Source organism: Berghia stephanieae, chromosome 11 (assembly GCF_034508935.2).
Source record: "Berghia stephanieae isolate SIO BIC M18660-M18661 chromosome 11, UCSD_Bste_1.3, whole genome shotgun sequence".
Lineage (NCBI taxonomy): Eukaryota > Metazoa > Mollusca > Gastropoda > Nudibranchia > Aeolidiidae > Berghia > Berghia stephanieae.
Genome location: NC_088370.1, coordinates 31571380 through 31596101, shown reverse-complemented (window position 1 = coordinate 31596101; position 24722 = coordinate 31571380). Strand labels below are relative to the sequence as shown.

The 24722-nt window shown below is 35.7% G+C and overlaps 2 protein-coding genes across 7 annotated transcripts in view; one reads left to right on the top strand and one right to left on the bottom strand.

Moving 5' to 3' along the window:
• LOC144956890 (uncharacterized) overlaps nt 1-24722 on the top strand; it is a 602990-nt gene that overhangs the window by 254759 nt on the left and 323509 nt on the right. The gene's annotated exons all lie outside the window — the stretch shown is intronic.
• LOC144957330 (uncharacterized) overlaps nt 16002-24722 on the bottom strand; it is a 190961-nt gene continuing 182240 nt past the window's right edge. For all 6 annotated transcript variants that reach the window (XM_078888477.1, XM_078888478.1, XM_078888474.1 and 3 more), the window contains 2 exons: nt 17426-17588; nt 16002-16519 (listed from right to left, as the gene is read on the bottom strand). In XM_078888477.1, the coding sequence (XP_078744603.1) occupies nt 16382-16519; nt 17426-17588 (301 nt within the window). In that variant the 3' untranslated portion in view covers nt 16002-16381. The remainder of the gene's footprint in view (nt 16520-17425; nt 17589-24722) is intronic.

Here is a 24722-nt window from a genome sequence, read left to right as displayed (position 1 = left end):
TTTCTCAATTTCTTGTTTAACGTGACTATGGTCATTATTCCAGCCATCTAGGTGTTCATCTATATATATATATATATATATATATATATATAATATATATATATATAGGTCTATATATATATATATATAATTATATATCATTATTATCATTATTATTATTATTATTATTATTATTATTATTATTATTATTATTATTATTATTATTATTATTATTATTATTATTATTATTATTATTATTATTATTATTATCAATATTATTATTATTATTATTATTATTATTATTATTATTATTATTATTATTATTATTATTATTATTATTATTAACCCCCAATTTGCTAACTTGGACAACATGGGTGATTCCTGTTTTGACATAATCGAAGTCCCGGGTTTGAGAGAATTTTGCCAGAGAGTAATTTAAATCGATCGATATTTGAAGGAAGAGTTTTCTGACCAAATTTTTAAGTATGTGTTTTTCCAGGGCACGGCAGTGTTATAGATAGTTCGAAGATGACGTCATTCAGGTCTTTGTTATTGTTTTTTGCCATCCGCGTTTATGAGTTATGCTCACTGAACTGTTTTAACCCGACTATAAACGTTCATGGATACACACCGTTTTTTGTGCTGGTCCGTTATACTTCCGAATGGCAATGTTATGAGCTTCTTAGCCAAGCGCATGCTATATATTTTCATCCTCATCGGCCGACTCCAAATTGCATCAGTTGTTAGGTAACTCGGAATTGGGTTGTGGTTACATTTACTACTCCATGCATACACTTTGTAGCCTACTCGTCAAGGTATTTACCTATTGGGGGAAAGGGATGGAGGGGGGGGGGGGGGGGGTAGGGGGTAGGGGGAGGTAGGGGGTGGGGGCTTTATAATATTGATTAGTTACTGATTTCTTACATCATTTTGTCTTTTAACTTTAAAAGCACTCACAAATAAATACCCTCCCCCCTCCCCCAAATAAATAGATGGTAATATAAATTAACAATTAAAAAAAAAAAGAAAAGGAAAAGAAAAGAAAAAAAAAACCCCCGTTATATTTAGACTAAGCAGCGGCTATGTGGTGTAGTAGTATGTCACTCGCCTTCGAATCAAAGGATCAATGGTTCGAATTCAGCTATGAGCGGCGCATAGGTGTGTCCTTGAAATAGGCGCTTTACTCAAAAATTTCGTATCGTATGCATGTGTAAAATGGGGTACCTGGTCGTGAACAATTTTGTCTTAGAGAAAGATAGATAGATAGATAGATAGATAGATAGATAGATAGATAGACAGATAGATAGATAGATAGATAGATAGATAGATAGATAGATAGATAGATAGATAGATAGGTAGATAGATAGATAGATAGATAGATAAATAGATAGATAGATAGATAGAGAAGAGAGAGAGAGAGAGCGAGAGAGAGAGAGAGAGAGAGAGAGAGAGAGAGAGAGAGAGAGAGAGAGAGAGAGAGACATTTCCGTCTCCATTATAATAACCATTATTAAACGTTTCACAACGTTCAAATTCATTATGGAGCCAAGATTCATTTCCTTTATCGGGTTGTAACTTTTTTTTGAACCACGACTAACAATATCCGTCGCCATCCATGACAATGCCGTTCTATGCGTAGTCATCGTTTAACTCAGAGATAGATCTAGTATGCGCTTGGCTAAGAAGCTCACAACATTGCCATCCGGAAGTATAACGGACGAAATACATAAAACTATGTGTAACCTTGAACGTTTTTGTCTGATTGACAGAGTTAAGTGAGAATTACTCATAAACGCTGTTGGTAAAAAGCAAAAACAAAGACCTGAATGACGTCAACTTCATATTATCTATAGTCTGACACTGACCAAAAAAGATTTACGTCAAAAGACAAGTCTTTGGCCACAAAAGAAAATAAATCGTGAGTTGTATTCAATAGTTCAACAAATGGGATCACTTGTTTCCTTGAGCTCTACTAACGAAAACTCACTAGACGGTGCAAAATCCTGAGAAAAAAAATGACGTCAAACTAGAAATCCGGGTTGGTTCTTGTGTCAAGCTATAGATAGAATGCGCTTGGCCAAGGAGTTCACAACATTGCCATCCGGAAGTATAACGGACCAACACACAAACGCTGTGTAACCATGAACTTTTATAGTCTGGTTAATACAGTTTAGTGAGAACAACTCACAAACGCGGATGGCAAAAACAATAACAAAGGCCTGAGTGACGTCATCTGCATACTATCTATAAGTTAACGATGGCTACGCTCTATGCCGTAGCCATGGTTAACATATATAGCCTGATACAAGAACCCCCTAGGACTGGCAGTTTGACGTCATTTTTTTAGGTTTGTGGAGCGTCTAGTGAGTTGTAAGGAGAACCGTAGCCATCGTTAACTTATAGCCTGACACTGACCAAAAAATGACGTAAATTCCGGTCTTTAGCCACAAAAGAAAACAAATCGTGAGTTGTTTTCAATAGTTCAACCAAGGAAATAACTTGTTTCCATGAGCTCTACTAACAACTCACAAGGCGGTGCAAAAACCAAATAATGACGTCAAAATGCCAGTCTTTTTGGGTTTCATTGTCAGGCTATAACTTAACGATGGCTACGGTAGAACTCATAGAAACAAGTTATTTCATTGGTTGAACTATTGAATACAACTCACGATTTGTTTTCTTTTGTGGCAAAAGACTGGCATTTTGACGTCATTTTTTGGTCAGTGTCAGGATAAACATAGAATGCGCTTGGCTAAGAAGCTCATAACATTGCCATCCGGAAGTATAACGGACCAAAACACAAAACTGTGTGTATCCATGAACGTTTATAATCGGGTTAATACAGTTCAGTGAGCATTACTCATAAACGCGGATGACAAAAAACAATAACAAAGACCTGAGTGACGTCATCTTCGAACAATCTATAACTTTACGATGACTACGTCTATGCCCTTGATTTGAATGAGGCCATGACTTTTACTGATCTTATCTGTGCGGCCGTGTGGTCTTGTGGTATAACACTCTCCTTCGGAACGGAAGGTCCCCGAGTTCGAGCCTCGCTCGGCGCATAGTTAGTCTAGTCCTTCTCTTACTGTGCTTGTTCGAGTGCCAGGCCGTTAACAGCATTGTCTCTGTCGGTGAAAAACATTGTAAAATCGCCTAACAGACGTCATGTCTCGTTCTACATGTTACTTGTAGATGTTGGTCGGGGACCCTTTGTAAAGAGCTTTGATCAAGTTCAGGTAAAATGCTCACAACATCACTAGCCGGATATAATGTACCAACACACAAACTATGTTTAACGTTGAACAACAATTTCATATTCTGATTTTTCTACTTTATAGCAGGAACGAAATTGACGTCACTCAGCTCTTTGTTATTATTTTTAGACAGCCATTTTTATGACAAGTTCTCACTAAATTATATTAATCAGTCTATAAACGTTCAAAGCCAAACATAGTTGTATTATGTCTCTTATATCCGGCTGGCTGATTTTATAAATATTTAATCTAAACGCATAGCATCACGCGAGACACCGTGTTGAAAACTTAGTGATAATACGATCTTACTCCTGTATCCCCAACTTCCTTCCTTTTTGCATTTATTAATAGTACTTTTCCAATACTCCTCATTGCACATGAATAACAAGGCCACCATTCACACCTGAGTCGACTGGGGTTTTGCTTGTAAAATTCCATACACAATGACCCAACACCAGGGATAAAGTTATGATATCATTGCTAACAGTCCGACCATTGGCCACGCTCAATAACGCTTGATTTTCTTCTTTAACGTTGTTGACCCACCCATCGATGCCACAAGAGAGCTGTCGAAACCTTGAGCAAATTGTAGCATTAGTAATGTTATGTTTATATTTTTAAGGGTTTTACGGCGCTTGCAACACATTTAGGTCATATCAGCGCCAGTAAAAAGGAAGAAATGGGGTAGTAAAAAGTTATAGAATTACAATTAAAGCACCCAAGAAAAAGTAAGACATGGGGGAACTAGGAACAAATGGGGATCAGATGTAGATTCCATGAGTATACCACCAATGTACATAGGTTGAAATCACCTATAAGTCTCATCCGGACACAAGCACAAAATCTAAGAAAGAGGAATACTCTAAAATGCTTACATTATACATTCAAAACAACAAATATAATAATACATAACAGAGAGATGATTTACAAGGAAAAAAATATCATCTCCCAAAACATTGCATTTGACTGTTTCCCTCCCAGCCAGGACTCCGGCCAAGGCCAGGACAAAACCAAGTAATCTCATTCCAAGACAAAGACAGAAAGCATGTTGGAAAACAGATATAAGGGGATAGAAGATACAGTATGTACCCACCTGCCCACTATGAGAGGTCAGGAACGAAGCAAGGAAGTAAGCTCATAGCCTGACATTGACAAAAGAAAAAGCAAAAAGTTGGCTTCAACATTCATGGCATCATTTCCCTTGTAATGACGCATCGTAACTTAGTAACTGACTCTAAACTATCGGAACAATGGCGGACGCCCTTATGAGATATTTCCCCGACGAACATAAAAGTGTATCCAGAGGAGAAAAACATTATAAATATGATCATGGTTTGACACAACCACACACACCACCACAACCACAACCACATACACACAGCACAACCACATACACACACAACAACCACAAACACCACCACAACCTCTAACTTTGCATCTTACCTACTTAAGTATCCTCAGATGCAATTTCGGCCACGGCTCATCTCCTTATCCAGGCAATTCGGCCGCCAAGGGCTAGCCATGCAAATCGCTCTAGTCTTCTCGTTAACCATCAATCATATTTATTAGCCAAGCACACCGATATGCCATGCATTTCATTATTAGGGAGTTACCGATTACATTACGGAGTTAACGATTACATATCTTCGCTTTCTTCTATCGTCGATTGCTGTAGTTAACTTGATATTATAGTTAGAACGAATTTGACGTCACTCAAGTCTTTCTTATTGTTTTTTTTTTTTTTTTTTTTTTTTTTGCAATCTACGTTTATGAGTAATTCTCACTAAACTGTATTAACCACACTATAAACGATCATGGTTACATACAGTTTTGTGTGTTGGTCAGTTATAAATCATAGGATGGCAATGTTGTGGGCTTCTTAACCAAGCGCATACTATCTATAGATAGAATATGACTTACTCAGGTCTTTGTTATTGTTTTTTGCCACCAATGTTTGAGATATTTTCACTAAATTGTATTAACCAGACTATAAAAGTTAAAGGTTACACACCATTTTGTGTGTGGTTCCGTTATACTTCTGGATGGCAATGTTGTGAGTTTCTCGGCAAATCGCACACTATCTATAGATAGCATGCGCTTGGCTAAGAAGCTCACAACATTGACATCCTGAATTATAACGAACCAACACACAAAACTATGTATAACCTTGAACGTTTATAGTCAGGTTCATGCAGTTTAGAGTGAATTACTCATAAACATGGATGGCAAAAATCAATAACAAAGTCCTGAGTGACGTCATCTTCGTTCCACCTATATCATTACCACCATTAACCCTCCCACCCCCCCCCCCCGCCCCAAAAAAAGATACAAAACTCGGTAGAGCATTCGCTTCACACCGTAAGGGACCGAGATCAATCCCGAGTGCAGTCGAGATATTTTTCCAATCCCCCTGTTTACACACCATTGACTGGATAGCTGGTTCGGTTAGATCTGGCGGAAAGTGCTTTGCGATAGTCTAGCTTCCTATCCAAAGATAGCAAGCAATTGCTATTGTCCGTTTCACGCTATTGAAACCGGGATAAACTCCGGCTCCATGGGCCTCATGACTCTGAGGGACTACTACTACTACTACTACTACTACTACTACTACTACTACTACTACTACTGCTACTACTACTACTACTACTACTACTACTACTACTACTACTACTACTACTACTAATACTACTACTACTACTACTAACTTCTCACCCCGACATGATACCAATTTCATAGCGGCTTCTTCTTCTAGTCAACTGATCCTGCGTAGGACGTTGCTTCCCGAACTTTCTTGCGAAACAGATTACGGTTTTCCGCCAGTCTACTTGCTTGAGTTGTTGTCATTCCCAGCCATTCACATATATCTTGTTCCTAGCTTCTTGTTGGTCTACCTCTTCCTCTTTTGCCGTCTACCCTTGTCTGCAGAATGTGTTTTTCTAATGATTCGTGGCGAGTCGTATGGCCAAAATAGTTCAGTTTCAATTTCTTTACAGTTTGAAGAAGAATTGGTGATTTTGTTCCGATCCTTCTCAGGACTTCTTTGTTTGTTTGTTTTTCAGTCCATAGCGGCTATCTTTTAAAATAGTCAAATTTATGAGACATTCTAACACACATAACACAGTCATGACCCCATGACTCTGAGGGACTACTACTACTACTATACTAACTCTACTACTACACTACTACTACTACTATACTACTACTACTACTACTACTACTACTACTACTACTACTACTACTACTACTACTACTACTACTACTACTACTACTACTACTACTACTACTACTACTACTACTACTACTACTACTACTACTACTACTACTACTACTACTACTACTACTACTACTACTACTACTACTACTACTACTACTACTACTACTACTACTACTACTATACTACTCTACTACTACTACTACTACTACTATACTACTACTACTACTATACATACTACTACTACTTACTACTACTACTACTACTACTATACATACTACTATACTACTACTTACTATCATACTACTACTATACTACTACTAACTACTACTATACTATACTACTACTACTAACTACTACTACTAACTACTACTATACTACTACTACTACTACTACTACTACTACTACTACTACTACTACATACTACTACTATACTACTACTACTACTACTACTACTACTACTACTACTACTACTACTAACTACTATACTACTACTACTACTACTATACTACTATACTACTACTACTACTACTACTACTAACTACTACTACTACTATACTACTACTACTACTATTCTACTACTACTACTATACTACTACTACTACTACTACTACTACTACTACTACTACTACTATACTTACTAACTACTACTACTACTAAACTCTACTACTACTACTACTATCTACTACTACTATACTACTACTACTACTACTACTACTACTACTACTACTACTACTACTACTACTACTACTACTACTACTACTACTACTACTACTACTACTACTACTATACTACTACTACTACTACTACTACTACTCTACTACTACTACTACTACTACTACTACTACTACTACTACTACTACTACACTACTACTTACTACTACTACTACTACTACTATACTACTACTACTACTACTACTACACTACTACTACTACTACTACTACTACTACTACTACTACTACTACTACTACTACTACTACTACTACTAACTACTACTAACTACTACTACTACTACTACTACTACCACTATACCAATTCATACGACTACTTTTCATACTCAATATTATAGACATCTACTAACACAGTCATGACCCACATACAAATACATCGCTGTATATTATTATCACATTTAATTTTGATTTACTTTAATAGTCATGATCATTTATGCTTGTTTTTATTATCAATTTATGGTTCTTGTTTTAATTTGTTAGTCAATAATTTTTTTTTAACTTTTCTGTCCTTGTTATTGTAGCAAAAATCTGGAGGACATGAAAAGGCCATTTCAATACATTAATAAACAAACAAACAAAAAAGAAAAAAATATGCCCTTCCGCCACGACATAATAAGATATCGTCGCCTAGTCATTCAACGAAGGAATATAGATAACTCATCAAACAAGATGCCTGATGTCAACAAAGTGAGAAAATTGGGGGTTAATAATCTTACCTAAGGAAAAATAAACGAGAGTGCCTGAAGCGGGGCTCGACCCCATTCCCATACATATATTTTTAAAAATCGCTTTCTTTCTTTCTTTAGTTCCAGACTGCCAAATCACTGTCTAGTGGTATGACAATCACTTTCGTAAAGGAAGGTCCCGGGTTCGAGTCTCCCTCGGGGCATAGTTGAGTCCTTGAAGAAGGCTCTTTACTCACATTCTCTCACCGTACTCAGGTGTAAAACGAGTACCTGGCCGTTAATAGCGTTGTCTCTGTCCGAAAGAATTGTAATATCGCCTAACAGGCGTCATGTCCCGTCCTACGTGTTAAATGTTCCTGTTGGCCAGGGACCCCTTTTAAAGCGCTGTGAGCACGTTTAGTGGATATTGCGCTATATAAAAGCTCAATTTTTAAAAAACGCATTTTGACTAAATGGGTCACATTTCTGTATTTAATTCAAAAAGTCAAAGAGTTGATTGGTATCTCAGGTGATATTGAATGTGTCATATCATCAAACATGGCGGATATATTTAAATGTAACATATGAACAACAATGTTTCATATCCACAAAAAATGTCGAAAACATTGAAATGTAATTTATGTACAAGAATGTATCATATCATCCAAAATGGTGAAAACATTGAAATGTAACATGCACAACAATGTATCATATCATCCAAAATGGTGAAAACATTGAAATGTAACATGTACAACAATGTATCATATCATCCAAAATGGCCAAAACACAACAATGTATCGTATCATCCAAAATGGTGAAAACATTGAAATGTAACATGTACAACAATGTATCATATCATCCAAAATGGCGAAAACACAACAATGTATCGTATCATCCAAAATGGCGAAAACATTGAAAGATACTATAATATGAATGATTATGTGTCAAATCATTAGAAATGGTTTTAACTTTGAAATGTAACATATGAAAAATAATGTGTCATATCATCAAAAATAGCGAAAACATTGAAATGTAACATATAAACCATCCAATGTCATATCATCCAAAATGTAACATATGAACCATCGTGCGTCATATCATCCAAAAGGCGAAAACATTGAACCGTAACATATGAACCATCATGTGTTATAACATCCAAAAGGCGAAAACATTGAAATGTAACATATGAACCATCTTGTGTCATATCATCCAAAAGGCGAAAACATTGAACCGTAACATATGAACCATCATGTGTCATATTATCAAAAAATGGCAAAAACGTAGAAATGTAACATATGAATAGTATATATTCATCTTGATTACAATAATAAATGCAAGTTTTGTTTGTTGCTTTTGTAGCTGCGGTAGAAAAAATATTGTTGATATTGATATTGATAATGATGATGATGATGATGATGGTAATGAAGATGATGATGATGATGATGATGATGATGATGATGATGATGATGATGATGATGATGATGATGATCTTGATGATGATGATGTTGATGATGATGATGATGATCTTGATGATGATGATGATGATGATGATCTTGATGATGATGATGATGATGATGATGATGATGATGATGATGATGATGATGATGATGATGATGATGATGATCATGATGATGATGATGATGATGATGATGATGATGATCATGATGATGATGATGATGATTATAATGGTGAAATTGATGACTATTCCGATGATGATCACGATGATTACAAAGTCTATATTAATCATCATAGTGATGATACCGACAAATTTAATCCAAATAATACGAGATATCGTTAAGACGAAAGAAAAACATAACCGGTTTAAATATCAATGGCAGGCTCATAACATCGTTATCAAGGAACAGACCCACTTTGGCGCCGTGACAGAGCAGTTTAAATAGCTGCTAAAAGACTGTAAAAACATGTACAAAAATTAAATCAACGCCCCCCCCCCCCCCCCCCCCCCTCCCAAGAAAAAATAGACGGAACAAAACTATAAACATGATACGTTTCGGGCTCAAAAACCCTTCTTCAGCCAAAATAAAATAGTTAGAATGTTAATTAATACATGGGATACGTATTTCGTATTTGTCCGGCTATGTGGTCTAGTGGTATGACACTCGCTTTCGGATCGGAAGGTCCTGAGTTCGAGCCTCGCTCGACGCATAGTTGAGTCCTTAGAAAAGACTCTTTACTCACATTTATTCTCTCACCGTGCTCAGGTGTAAAATGAGTACCTGGCCGTTAACAGCGTTGTCTTTGTCCGAAAAATTGTAATATCGCCGAACAGGCGTTATGTCTCGTCCTACATGTTAAATGTTGCTGTTGACCAGGGACCCCTTGTAAAGCGCTTTGAGCACGTTAATTGGATATTGCGGTATATAAAAGCTCAATTTTTAATATTTTTTTTGTTATTGGGCGAAGAAGCATTTTGATGTTTTGTTTTGTTTTACGGCGCTTGCAACACATTTAGGTTATATCAGCGCCAGTTAAAAGGAAGAAAATGAGATAGTTATCAGTTCTAGAATTACAATTAAGGCAGCCAAGAAAAGGTAATACAAAGGGGAATTTGTTCAAATAGGAAACGTATGTAAATTCCAAGAGTACACTATCAAAGTACTTAGTTTGAGATCACCTAAAAAGTCTCATCCAGATACAAGCACAGGTGATCACTAAGAGGAATAAACTCAAATGTTTATAAATCATATATAATATGTAAACAAAATATAAGGCAGTTCATAACAGAGAGATGATTTACAAGGAAAAAAAAATATCATCTCCCAAAACTAACTATACATTTGACTGTTTCCCTCCCAGCCTAGGTATCCCGCCAGGGTCAGGACAAAACCAAGTAATCTCATTCCAAGCCAAAGACAACAAGCAAGTTAGAAAACAGATATATATTATAACGGGATAGAAGGCGCAGTCAGTTTGTACCTCCCTGCCACCTATGGGAGTTCAGGAACAAGCACTTTGAGCTCGAAGTTTGTATTCTGTAATTTTAGAAGCTGTTACATTTATTTTGTAATTAATGTTTTAGGTAGTTGTGCTATGTTTACTAATGAACAAGAGTTCCGAATAAATATAAAACTTTGAGCACGTTTAAAGGATTTTGCTCAATATAAATGATTAGGAAATAAAACACAGTTTATATTCGTATTTCGGTTGAGCATAATGAATACAATGTTCAAAATTCTTGTTACAAATCATTTGATTTAAACTTAAATGAAACGTTTCAACATTAATCTAAAGTCAATAGTGAAAAAAGATCATGACTTCATAACTTCTTCTTTTCTGGTTCCAAAATCATTGGAAGTTTATATGTAAACAGTAATTCAGATGACTAGAAATGAATAGGTTTCATGTTGAATCATAAGGTAGCATACCTATTTTAGTAACAGGATGTATTGGCAGATTTTTAAGATCACGGGGCGTATAAGAGCGATGATGGATGATTTTTATTGACGACCAACACACACACACACACATATATTATATATATATATATATATATATATATATATATATATATATATATATATATATAATTTAGACTATAAAATGAAATCAGATAAGATGAAATCACTCTGCTGACACCAGATAATCAATTACACAAGGTATGAATCCAGTTCTTCGAAAGAGTGGTCTTACACTTTCAATGAGACTGGAACCAGATTTTTGACGTCACCTTTTTGTTCCCTACTTTATCTAATGTTGGTTTTCAGGGTCAAACTTGGGGCTACAGAATTATAGACTTGTTTTAACGTTGTCGTAATAGAGTACATTCTGCGCTGTTTGAGATTTTATGAAGCGCAATATCCACTAAACGTGCGCAAAGCGCTCTACAGGAGGTCCCTAGTCAACAACGACATTTTACATGTAGGACGAAACATGACGCATGTTAGGCGATAAAACAAATATTTTTTTGAACGCGACAACGCTGTTACCATTTTACACCCTGAGTACGGTGAGAGAATGTGAGTAAAGAGCCTTTTCTAATAAGGACTCAACTATGCATCGCTCAGAGTGGGACTCAAACCCTGGACCTTTCGACCCACAAAGCGAGTGTCGTACCACTGGACCACAAGACGAAAAAAATGTTTGAGGGTTGGTTTTCATTACAACAATTGAGACCATAACGATACAAGTTTTCATGCCCTGAACATATTTATAGATAGAATGAAATTGACGTCACTCGGATCTTTGTTATACTATACCAGAGCATGTTTTATGTTACATCAAACAAACAATTGGATTCAATAGTCTAATGTCACGTCGCCCAGCAACGGTTCTAACCAAAGAAAATTGGTACTTTTTGTTCTTCATGCTGTCTAGAACTTTTCATATGTCATGTGATCAGAATGTATAAAAGTCAAAACATGATCATATTTATAATGCTTTTCTCCTCTGGATACGCTTTTATGCTTTTCGGAGAAGTATTTCATAAGGGCGTCCGCCATTGTTCCCATAGTTTAGAGCCAGTTACTAAGTTATAATACGTCATTACGAGGGAAGTGACGGCATGACTGTTGAAGCCAATTCCCATTGCAAGACAATGAGCCCATAACAATGTTGGTAACCAGACCTGTAAATAAGAATTTTTTTTTTTAAATTGAGCTTTTATATAGCTCAATATCCACTAAATGTGCTCAAAGCGCTATACAAGGGGTCCTGGCCAACAGCAACATTTAACATTTAGGACGGGACAAGACGATGTTAGGCGATGTTACAAATTTTTTTTCGGACAGAGACAACGCTGTTTACGGCCAGGTACGGTGAGAGAATGTGAGTAAAGAGCCTTCTCCAAGGACTCAACTATGCGCCGAGCGAGACTCAAACCCAGGAACTTAGGATCCGAAAGCGAGTGTCATACCACTAGACCACATAGCCGCATAGTATACCACAACATAATATTATGGTAATGATACATCAAACAATTAAAAGGCAGTGTTTATATAAGACACAAAATTAATTAATTATTTTTTTGTTAAAAAAACATACACGGGCACAACTAATTATTATAAAATCTATCTTTGGTTCTAGTCTGAGTATTTTCAGGTCAGTGTGCGTTCAATAGTGTGTCCTCCAACAGACTCAACACGGTTATCATGTTTCGGGGATATGTAGATTCTGAACTTTGAATTTATATTTTTTTAAAGATTTTTTAAAAAATTATTATTATTATTTTTATTTTTTTTAAGTTGAAGGTTACAAATAGATTTGTGTGTTGGTACAGAAATATCCGGTTGACATTGTCTGAGTTGTTTTTTTTTTATTTAAAAGTAAACGCATAGCATCAATAGAAGGAACGTTATTGACGTCACTTGGCACTTTGCTGTTCTTTTTAGACAGCCATTTTGGACATTAATTATGCGAATCTCACTTTAAATGTTCGAGGTTAAGCAGATCATAATATGTGTCACGCATCAAGGAAGGTTAAAAACTCTAGGAAAAGACCAAGTAAACAAAGGTCTTTTGGGCTTTCAGTTCACTATATGTGACCCATCGTCTCAAAACGGTATTATGTCGGAACGAACCAGATGCTTAAAAGCCGGATTTAATGTGAAACTGGTCAAAAAATATAAGTTGTTGGGATTAGCACCTCAAAATATGGTTGCCATTCTCCTCAATAACTCATATAAACTCAACACAAGTCTGATATTTCTGGCTATTAATTCAATTTTCAACATATTAACCAACCCGACTTAATACCGTTTTGAGACGAAGGGTCACATATTTCCTCGTTATAAGTCAAAAATCAGTCGTACACAGAAAATGAATTTAACGTCACTAGGCTCTTTGTTATCGTTTTTTACCATCCGCGTTTATGAGTAATTCTCACTAAACTGTATTAACCAGACTATAAAAAGTTCATGGTTACACACAGTTTTGTATGTTGGTCCGTTATACTTCCGGATGCCAATGTTGTGAACTTCTTTAGCCAAGCGCATAATGCTATCTATGGAATTTTCAGACTCCCGGTCACTATAACCGTAGCCATCGGTAACTCATAGCCTGACACTAGAACCGTCTAAATATTACGAATTTTTGCGTCAAGCAAACAGAATTGCATAAGCGTCTTAGGTTCATTAAATCATGTTGAAAAAGACTGTTTGGTTGGGGATTCTGGAGCATTTCTTTATCACGTTGATTTATTAAAAATGCTTTATTTCTAAAGCTATGTATGGTGACGTTTCCTTATTTTTTTCATGAAAACGACAATTTAAAAACAAAAAATCAAGTAGGCAGCTCTGTATATTGTATGCGACAGGCGCTATATAAATAAGTTTCATTCTTCTTCTTCTTCTTCTTCTTCTTCTTCTTCTTCTTCTTATTCTTCTTCTTCTTCTTCTTCTTCTTCTATTATTATTATTATTATTATTATTATTATTATTATTATTATTATTATTATTATTATCATTATTATGATTATGATTATGATTATGATTATTATTAATAATATTATTATTATTATTATTATTATTATTATTATTATTATTATTATTATTATTATTATTATTATTATTATTATTATTATTATTATTATTATTATTATTATTATTATTATCAACCAGTGGGATCACGACTTGATTCCTTGAACTCTACTAACGACATCTCACTAGATGCTGTACAAAACTTTAAAAAATGACGTCAAACTATAAGTCCTAGAGGGTGGTCGTGTCAGGTCGTAGCCATCGTTAGAATATAGCCTGACAATGACCATAAAATGACGTCAAAATGCCAGTCTTTGGTCACAAAAGAAAACAAATCGTGAGTTGAATTCAATAGTTCAACCAATGAAATTACTTATTTCCATGAGCACTACCAACGACAACTCACTAGGCGGTGCAAAAACTAAATAATGACGTCAAAATGCCAGTCTTTTTTAGGTTTCAGTGTCAGGCTATAACTTAACGATGGCAACGCTAAAAACCGCTAGGACATATTTTGACGTCATTTTTTAAGTTTGTCCGCCGTCTAGTGAGTTGTCGTTAGCGGTGCTCAATGAAACAAGTGATCCCATTGGTTGAGCTATTGAATACAACTCACGCTACATGTTAACAATGGCTACGGTCCTAGTGTCAGGCTATAGATAGTATGCGCTTGGCTAAGAAGCTCATAACATTGCCATCCGGAAGTATAACGGACCAACACACAAAACTGTTTGTACCCATGAACGTTTATAGATAGAATGCGCTTGGCCAAGGAGTTCACAACATTGCCATCCGGAAGTAGAACGGACCAACACACAAACTCTGTGTAACCATGAACTTTTATAGTCTGGTTGATACAGTTTAGTGAGAACGACTCACAAACGCGGATGACAAAAACAATAACAAAGGCCTGAGTGACGTCATCTGCATACTATCTATAGTCAGGTTAATACAGTTCAGTGAGCATTACTCATAAACGCGGATGGCAAAAAACAATAACAAAGACCTGTGTGACGTCATCTTCGAACTATCTATATGTTAACGATGGCTGCGATTAGGCTGATACTTCCCTAAAAATGGCGTCATATTTTAAAGCGACGATCACCAAAGAAAGTAGAGAAAACGTTGTAATATGTTGTTCATAGTAAGGTTCAAGGAAGCGAATGATTCTATTAACCAGTAGATTTTTAACCTATCAAAATTTGGAATATGTGACACACCTTCACACGTGCTCGGACAAACATAGTTGAATGTATACAAACATTAACGTGAATGAAATCTCTTATCATTGTTATTGTTTTTATACCGCCAAATGGATTACTAGTTATCACACGAATTTCTCGATCATATTATAAACGTTGATGTTTGCACATAGTTTTCTGTGTTGGTTCTATTGATCAAGCGATAGAGCAGTGTTTATTTTACTAAGACGCATACCATCGATAGTAAAACCTGTGGAGTTCGCTATGTTTATCAATCACTGCCATTGTTTACATAATGACGACAGTCCGAGAGGCGTGGTTATCTATGTTTCTATTGGTTGAAGTATTGAAACCTTTTCACTTTATTTTGGTGATTACCGCCTTGTGTGAAAATAATAATTGATGACAGGCACTTGTATAGCGCAAAATAATATAATATAAAGCTCAATGCGCTTTATATCGTTATTAATGTAAAAACACATTTCTTGTGTCAGATCACACCCCCCCCCCTCCACACACACACACACACACAAACACACACACACACACCCACGCGCGCGCGCTCACGCAAGCAGAAATACACACACACACACACAGACACACACGCAGGCACACGCATACACCAACGCGTGCATAAAGCAAGCGCACACAGCCCAAAATATAACATAATCACACACACACACACACACGCGCGCGCGCGCACACACACACATAATTGAATATTCAGACATAGATATAAAAAATAAGGTGTCTATGATAAAAAAATAAACAGTTGTGACGAAATACTTCGACCAATGTCTGGCTATGAGTTTTTCTTTTAAAAAGGCTACGCTGATCACCGAACCGTCCAAAATGATGACGTCAACTAGCATCATTGTGACTAAGTTGATCAGTGACGTCATGATGCCGTCATACATTGAATGGTGTCCGTCCATCCCCAGCCCGATCCAAAGTCTATCCATTCAAATTTGTTGTCTCCGACCTTTTTGAGAAGTTTGCGCGTTTCGTTGAGATACGAACACGTAGACTTAGGTACCTGTAGGGTCAAAAAAAATATTTTTAAAAATATTCAATTCAAGACAAAGAGAATTGCCGATTTCAAAAATATATATATACTTTAACATATAATTTCCAATTGACAAATTATGAAATGTTTATTTTAGGCAATTGCTAATAGAAAACATACTTTAACATATAATTTCCAATTAACAGATCAAAGGTTTATTTTTTTAGGCAATTGTCAATAATATTTTTAAAAATATACTTTGACATAGAATTTCCTATTTACAAATCAAAGGTATATTTTTAGACAATTGTCAACAGAAAACATTCTTTAACATAAAACTTCTAATTAACAAATCAAGGGTATATTTTAGGAAATTGGATCCAGTAGTCTGATGTCACGCCGCCCGGCAACGGCGGCCATCTTGGTTCTAAACAAAGAAAATCATTACTTTTTATTCTTCAAGTGGCTAGAACTTTTCATATGTCTTGTGACCAGAATGTGTAAAAGTCAAAACATGATCAAATTTATGGGTTTTTTTCCCTCTGGATACGCTTTTATGCTCGCCGGAGAAATATTCATAAGGGCGTCCGCCATTTTCCCGATAGTTTAGAGCCAGTGTTGCTAAGTTACCATGCGTCATTAGGAAGGAAGTGACGTTACGACTATTGAATCCTATTGCCAATAGAAAACACAGAATTTCTAATTAACAAATCAAAGGTATATTTTAGACAATTACAATTAGAAAACATAGAATTTCTTTCTAATTAACAAATTAAAAACTATAATTTAGGCAATTGCCAATAGAAAATATACTTTAACACATAATTAATAATTTACGAATCAAAACGGATAAAATCAATAACAAGCTATAGCTAAACACTAAACACTGTCTAAAAGCAAAAACAAAGAGTTGAGTGACCTCAATTTGGAACTTACATAAACGGCCCTCAGACCGAGCCTGCCTTTCCCAATGGATTGTAGCAAGTAGGAACACAGCTGTCCGAATTCGTGCACACCCGAAGTCTCCTGACATCTCCTCTCGTCCTTACCAACCACCCAGCCTGAGTAGTAGCCATAGGCCAGTCGATGACCGTCCACTCTGAGGAATAGAATATTATAATTTGATACTGATTGATCACGTGACCCTAAAACAGTAGTAGTCCTTCAAAGCCATTCGGCCGACCGAGCCGGAGTTTATCCATGTTTCTATAGTGTGAAACGGACAATAGCAAGTTCTTGCTATCCTTTGGATATGGCGATATTCTATCGCAAAATACTTTCCGCACAACGGCAAGTGCGTTACATCGGTGGGGTCTAACTACCTGTCCAATATGTCCACGCTGTGGGCAAAAACCCGAGACGGCAGAGCATCTAGTCGAAAGGTGTGTTGTGACGATGCTACCAGGCGGGTTTGCGACGGTGCACGAATGCGGACCGGACCGGACCGGACTGCTGATTGGGTCGATCGTCATAACATAATAGTGTGAACCATAAGAGGCTGCTGCCACATAAAACAGGCTCAGATTCCCATTCAATGCTGGGTTTTTAAAAAAGGGAAGGGAGTCTGAAAAAAATATTGATTGCACCAGGGATCGATCTTGGTCCATTTGCGTGTGAAATGAGTACTCTACCAATAGGTTCCCCCAAATAAGGAGACGCTTAAAACTTGAGCTTTTAACCAAAAAATTCCAAAGCAAAACTCACCTAACTTGAGATTTTATACAGAACAATATCGACTAAATGTGCCCAAATCGTTTTACAAGTGGTCTCTAACAAACAGCAACATTTAACATGAAGGACAAGACATGACGATTATTAGGCGATATGCAACTTTTTTTTTCGGACAGAAAAAAAAACGCTGTTAACGGCCAGGTACTCATTTTACACACGAGTATGGTGAGATTTGAGTGAAGAGTCATTTCCAACGATTCGGCTATTCGTTGCTTAGTCCGGGTTTCGAACCTAGGACCTTCCAATCCGTAGGAGGGTGTCATACGACTAGACCACATATTCAGAGGATATATTACAGGACATTGGACATTTTAAATGTTTTGACATAGTTATCAATACGATAAAAAGATGTTACTGGGCATACTCTTCATTGATTATATAATAACTGGGGGTCCCCATTGCTCAGTTAAAAGAGCACTCGTTTTATAATAATAATAATAATAATAATAATAATAATAATAATAATAATAATAATAATAATAATAATAATAATAATAATAATAATAATGATAATAGTTGTAATATCAGTATTATTATTATTATATTATTATTATAATCAATCATCATCATCATCATCATCATCATCATCATCATCATCATCATCATCATCATCATCATCATATATTATTATTATTATTATTATTATTATTATTATTATTATTATTATTTATTATTATTATTATTATTATTATTATTATTATTATATATTATTATTATTATTATTATTATTATTTATTATTATTATTATTATTATTATTATTATTTATTATTATTATTATTATCATTATCATTATTATATTATTATTATTATTATTATTATATTATTATTTATTATTATTATTATTATTATTATTATTATAATATTATTATTATTATTATTATTATTATTATTATTATTATTATTATTATTATTATTATTAATATTATTATTATTATTATCATTATTATTATTATTATTATTATTATTATTATTATTATTATTATTATTATTATTATTATTATTATTATTATCACAAATTTCAGTGCCTTTATCCGTGATTAGGGAAAAAAAGTCGTGATGCTATATCTTCTACTTTTCAGGTTCCTAAATCATTGAAAGTCTATATATATATATATGTGTGTGTGTGTGTGTGTGTGTGTGTGTGCGTGTGTGTGTGTATCCAGTTCTTCAGAGGACAAATAATGAATAGGTTACACATTGAACCATACGGTGGCATAACTATTTCAGTAGCAGGATTTATAGGCATATTCTAAGTATTATAGGGTTGTAAAAGAGCGAGGATGGATGATCGTTATTGACGGCCAGCATATATTTATTTTAGAAAATAAAATGCCATCGCTCTTAAACCAGAAGATCATTTACACAAGGTATGTATTCAGTTCCCGGGAAGAGTGGTTTAAACTTTCAATGAGATAGGAACCAGTATTTTTTTGACATCACACATTTTTCTTCCATATTGAATAAGTAAGAGAAAAATCACGTGGGACTTGTCTCCCGGAGTTTTTGAAATGTTTTGTTTTCTTTGTGAGTTGAAATCATCAAGCCCTCTTAATTAAATATCCGTTACATATGAGATGACCTCATAAATGTGTTCACTGGACAGTAACCATCGTTAACGTATAGATAGTATGCGCTTGGCTAAGAAGCTCATAACATTGCCATCCGGAAGTATAACGGACCAACACACAAAACTGTGTGTATCCATGAACGTTTATAGTCGGGCTAATACAGTTCAGTGAGCATTAATCATTAACGCGGATGGCAAAAAACAATAACAAAGACCTGAGTGACGTCATCTTCGAACTATCTATACATAGAATAAAGTCGACGTCACTCAGGTCTTTGTTATTGATTTGTTTGTTGTGGTTACTTTTGCCATCCATGTTTATGAGTAATTCTCGCTAAGCTGTATTAACCAGACTATAAAAGTTCATGGGTTCATAGGTTAGTGTGTTGGTCCGTTATACTTCCGGGTGGCAATGTGAGCTTCTGAGCCAAGCGTATATTATCTATCGCCTGACACTTAGTCCCCCTAAGACCCATATTTTGACATCATTTTAGGATTGTGGACCCCCTAGTGAGTTGTCTTTAGTAGTGGTCAAGGAAACAAGTGATCCCATTGGCTGAACTGTTGAATACAACTCACGATTTGTTTTCTTTTCTAAAGTAAAACAAAATAACTCTTACAAAAGATACAAACGCGTCGCCATCGTTAAGTTATAGCCTGACACTGAAACCCAAAAAGACTGGCATTTTTACGTCATTATTTGGTTTATGCACCGCCCAGTGAGTTGTCGATAGTATGGAATCACTTGTTTCCTTGAGCTCTACTAACAACAACTCACTAGAAGCTGCACAAACCTTTAAAATTACGTCAAACTGTAAATCCAAAAGGGTTCTTGTGTCCGGCCATGACTTTACAAAGGCCACGTTTAAATCAGTTCTTCACGTTATGGAAGCACAAATGCTAACAACACATCCACCCATGCCTACCGATTCTAGTTTAGAAATGGTAAACATATTAAATGCATGTATTGGATTTCCGCGCGAGAGAGAATTAAATTTGTCTGGGTATTATTCCAGTCTTTCCTGGAAGAAATCAGAGTAGACATGAAAGGGTGGAGGTGAGAGGATGGAATGGGGGGGGGGGGGGGGGCGGAGGGGATGGAGACGGGGAGAGGGATGGAGGGGGAATGAGGGTGGATGGGGAGGGGTGGAGGATGGGGGGGGGAAGCGGTTGGGGGGGGGGGGGGGGAGTGGAGGATGGAGGAGGAAAGGGTGTGAAGGGGGAGGGGGATGGAGGGGGAAAGGGTGTGGAGGGGGAGGGGGAGGGAGATGGAGGGGAAAAGGGTGTGGAGGGGGAGGGGGAGGGAGATGGAGGGGAAAGGGTGTGGAGGGGGAGGGGGAGGGAGATGGAGGGGGAGGGAGAGGGAGATGGAGGGGAAAAGGGTGTGGAGGGGGAGGGGGAGTGGGATGGATGGGAAAGGGTGTGGAGGGGGAGGGGGAAGGAGATGGAGGGGAAAAGGGTGTGGAGGGGGAGGGAGAGGGAGATGGAGGGGAAAAGGGTGTGGAGGGGGAGGAGGAAAGGGTGTGGAAGGGGAGGGGGAAAGGGTGTGGAGGGGGATGGGGAAAGGGTGTGGAAGGGGAGGGGGAAAGGGTGTGGAGGGGGAGAGGGAGGGGATGGAGGGGGAAAGGGTGTGGGGGAGGATGGGGAAAGGGTGTGGAGGGGGAGGGGGAAAGGGTGTGGAGGGGGAGGGGTAGGGGGTGGAGGGGGAAAGGGTGTGGGGGAGGATGGGGAAAGGGTGTGGAGCGGGAGAGGGAGGGGGATGGAGGGGGAAAGGGTGTGGAGGGGGAGGGGGAGGGGGATGGAGGGGGAAAGGGTGTGGGGGAGGATGGGGAAAGGGTGTGGAGGGGGAGGGGGAGGGGGTGGAGGGGATAAGGAGTGAAGGGAAGGTGTTGATATTCAATGAGAATAAATTACGTTTCGGGCCTTCTGGTGTAATATCAACCTACAAACAATACTATCTCTGTTGTGATTAAAACGCTTTATGAGAATGGAAAGGGTCAGATGGGAATTGAAGAGTTATGGATATTTTAAGAAGGATGATGATACAGTGTTGAGAAATATTGATAATAATAATAATAATAATAATAATAATAATAATAATAATAATAATAATAATAATAATAAGAAGAAGAAGAAGAAGAAGAAGAAGAAGAAGAAAAAGAAGAAGAAGAAAATAATCGTTGTTGTTGATATAAACGATAGAGAAATGGGAGAAGGGTTGTTAGTATAGAGAAGATTTATTGTGTTATCACAGAGAGAAATCCATAGCGTTTATCTCATCGTATCACAAGGAACACATTTATTTAACACGATGTAATAAAACAAATTTGGCACATTTTTATCTCTGATTCAGATGGGAAACTTTTGGATAATCTCCACTACAAATGGAACTCTTCCTTGCTGTTAACCCTCTCCTTACCACCCATAGGAAAATCGTCACATTCGTAACGACATTAGCCGACAATTTTCTCTTTCTGATTTCTCTTGTATATCACAAAATTTAAAGAAATGCTTTGATTACTGCTATAAATACTACTAAACACTGTGTTGTAGAGCTCACTTGTTATTTTTTTTTGTCTGAGTAAGAGAAGTGTCTTTAGTGTTGGGTGGGTGTGAATTTTCAGTACTACCGCAAACTCGGGGACCCAAATAATTTGGGGGTTTTGGGAGGGGGGGGGGGACTTTAAAAAAAAATAATTTTGGGGGTTTGGGGAGGGGGGAAACTTTTCTTTTTTTTTTTAAACCCCATCCTAGACTTTCTTTTTTTTTTTTTAAAGTTTCCCCCCTCCCAAACCCCCAAAATTAGTTGGGTCCCCGAGTTTGAGGTCATACCGAATTTTCGGGGGGAATTCTAAAAATAGCTGGTAAGGAGAGGGTTAAATTCTAATTTATTATTTTAAAAGATAGGATTTGGGATCTACGTTGTTCCGAACAGCCAACGTAAAATTTATATCATCGAGCAAATAGTTACTGGCAAATCTAAATATTAAAAAGTTTATGTTTTACAGGCTAATATACGAGTAAATTGCAAACCTTCTGTGTAATTCAGGCTAATTCTGTTATCTATGGACTTAGATTAATACGAAGAAAATCTGCTAGATCGTCATATTCAATTATTGTTGATGTTTGACTTTTATTGCGAGTATAATTTATTCAACGCAATTCTAGCATATCCACAACAAAACATGACGAAAATTTAAATATCTCTTGATACTATCATGTGATGATAATCCTTCTATTCTATTCTTCTAAAATTTGTGGTTGGGGATTCATATTGTTCCATAAAGCCAATGTTAAGCTTTTATCTTCGAGCACAGAATCTAAAAATATAATACAGTAATATAATAAATATGTATTAACAGATAGCCGCCTGTTCCAAATAGCCTTTATGTCTCGGCAAATATTTCGGGTTCTCCACTAGTGATTACAAATAATATAATCATATTATCGTGGCAAGTGGGGCTGAGAAATCGTGGTGTCACAACTTCCTCTCTTCCGAATCAAAACTCTTTAGAAGCGTGAAACCAGTCCTCCAGAGTGAATGGTGAACAATGACTAAGTTGCAGAGAAAGATATCTAAGGGAACATTACAAAACTAATCATCATCATCATCATCATCATCATCATCATTATTATTTTCATTATTATAATAATAATAATTATTATTATTATTATTATTATTATTATTATTATTATATTATTATTATTATTATTATTATATCATTATTATTATTATTATTATTATTATTATTATTATTATTATTATTAATTATTATTATTATTATTATTAGTAGTAGTAGTATATTATTATTATTATATTATTATTATTATTATTATTATTATTATATTATTATTATTAGTATTATTATTATTATATTATTATTATTATTATTATTATTATTATATTATTATTATTATCATTATTATTATTATTATCATCATCATTATTATTATTATTATTATTTATTATCATTTATTATTATTATTATTATTATTAATATTATATTTATTATTATTATTATTATTATTAATAGTATTATAGATTATTATTATTATATTATTATTATTATTATTATTATTATTATTATTATTATTATTATTATTATTATTATTATTATTATTATTATTATTATTATTATTATTATTATTATTATTATATTATTATCATTATCATTATCATTATTATTATTTATACTATATATATATTATATATATATATATATATATATATATAAGTAAATATATATATATATATATATATATATATATATATATATATATATAATTAGATTGTCATAATAATACATAGGTTACATGTCGAATCAATAGGAGGCATAACTATTGTAGTGTTAGGATAGGCAGATTCTTAGGATTACGGAGCGTTTAAGAGAGAGGATAGATGAATATTTTTTTCAATGACGACTAGCATAATATTATTTAGATTAGAAAATAAGATGCCATCACTCTGAAACCTGAAGATCAATCTCACAAAGTATGTATCCAGTCCACCAGAAGACTGATTTTACACTTAAATTAAATTGAGCTTTTATATTGCGCAATATTAACTAAATGTGCTCAAAGCGATTTACAAGGGGTCCCTGGTCAACAGCAACAGTTAACATATAGGACGGGACATGACGCCTGTTAGGCGATATTACAATTTTTAGGACAGAGACAACGCTGTTAGCGGCCAGGTACTCATTTTACACTTGAGTACTGTGAGAGAATGTGAGTAAAGAGCCTTGTCCAAGGACTCAACTATGCGCCGAGCGGGGCTCGAACCCAGGACCTTCCGATCCGAAAGCGAGCGTCATACCACTAGACCACATAGCCGCACTTCCAATGAGACTGGAACCTGTAATTTGACACCGCATTTTTGTTCCCTATTCATCTCACGAATATAATAAAATGTTTACATTTGTTTACTGCCTATT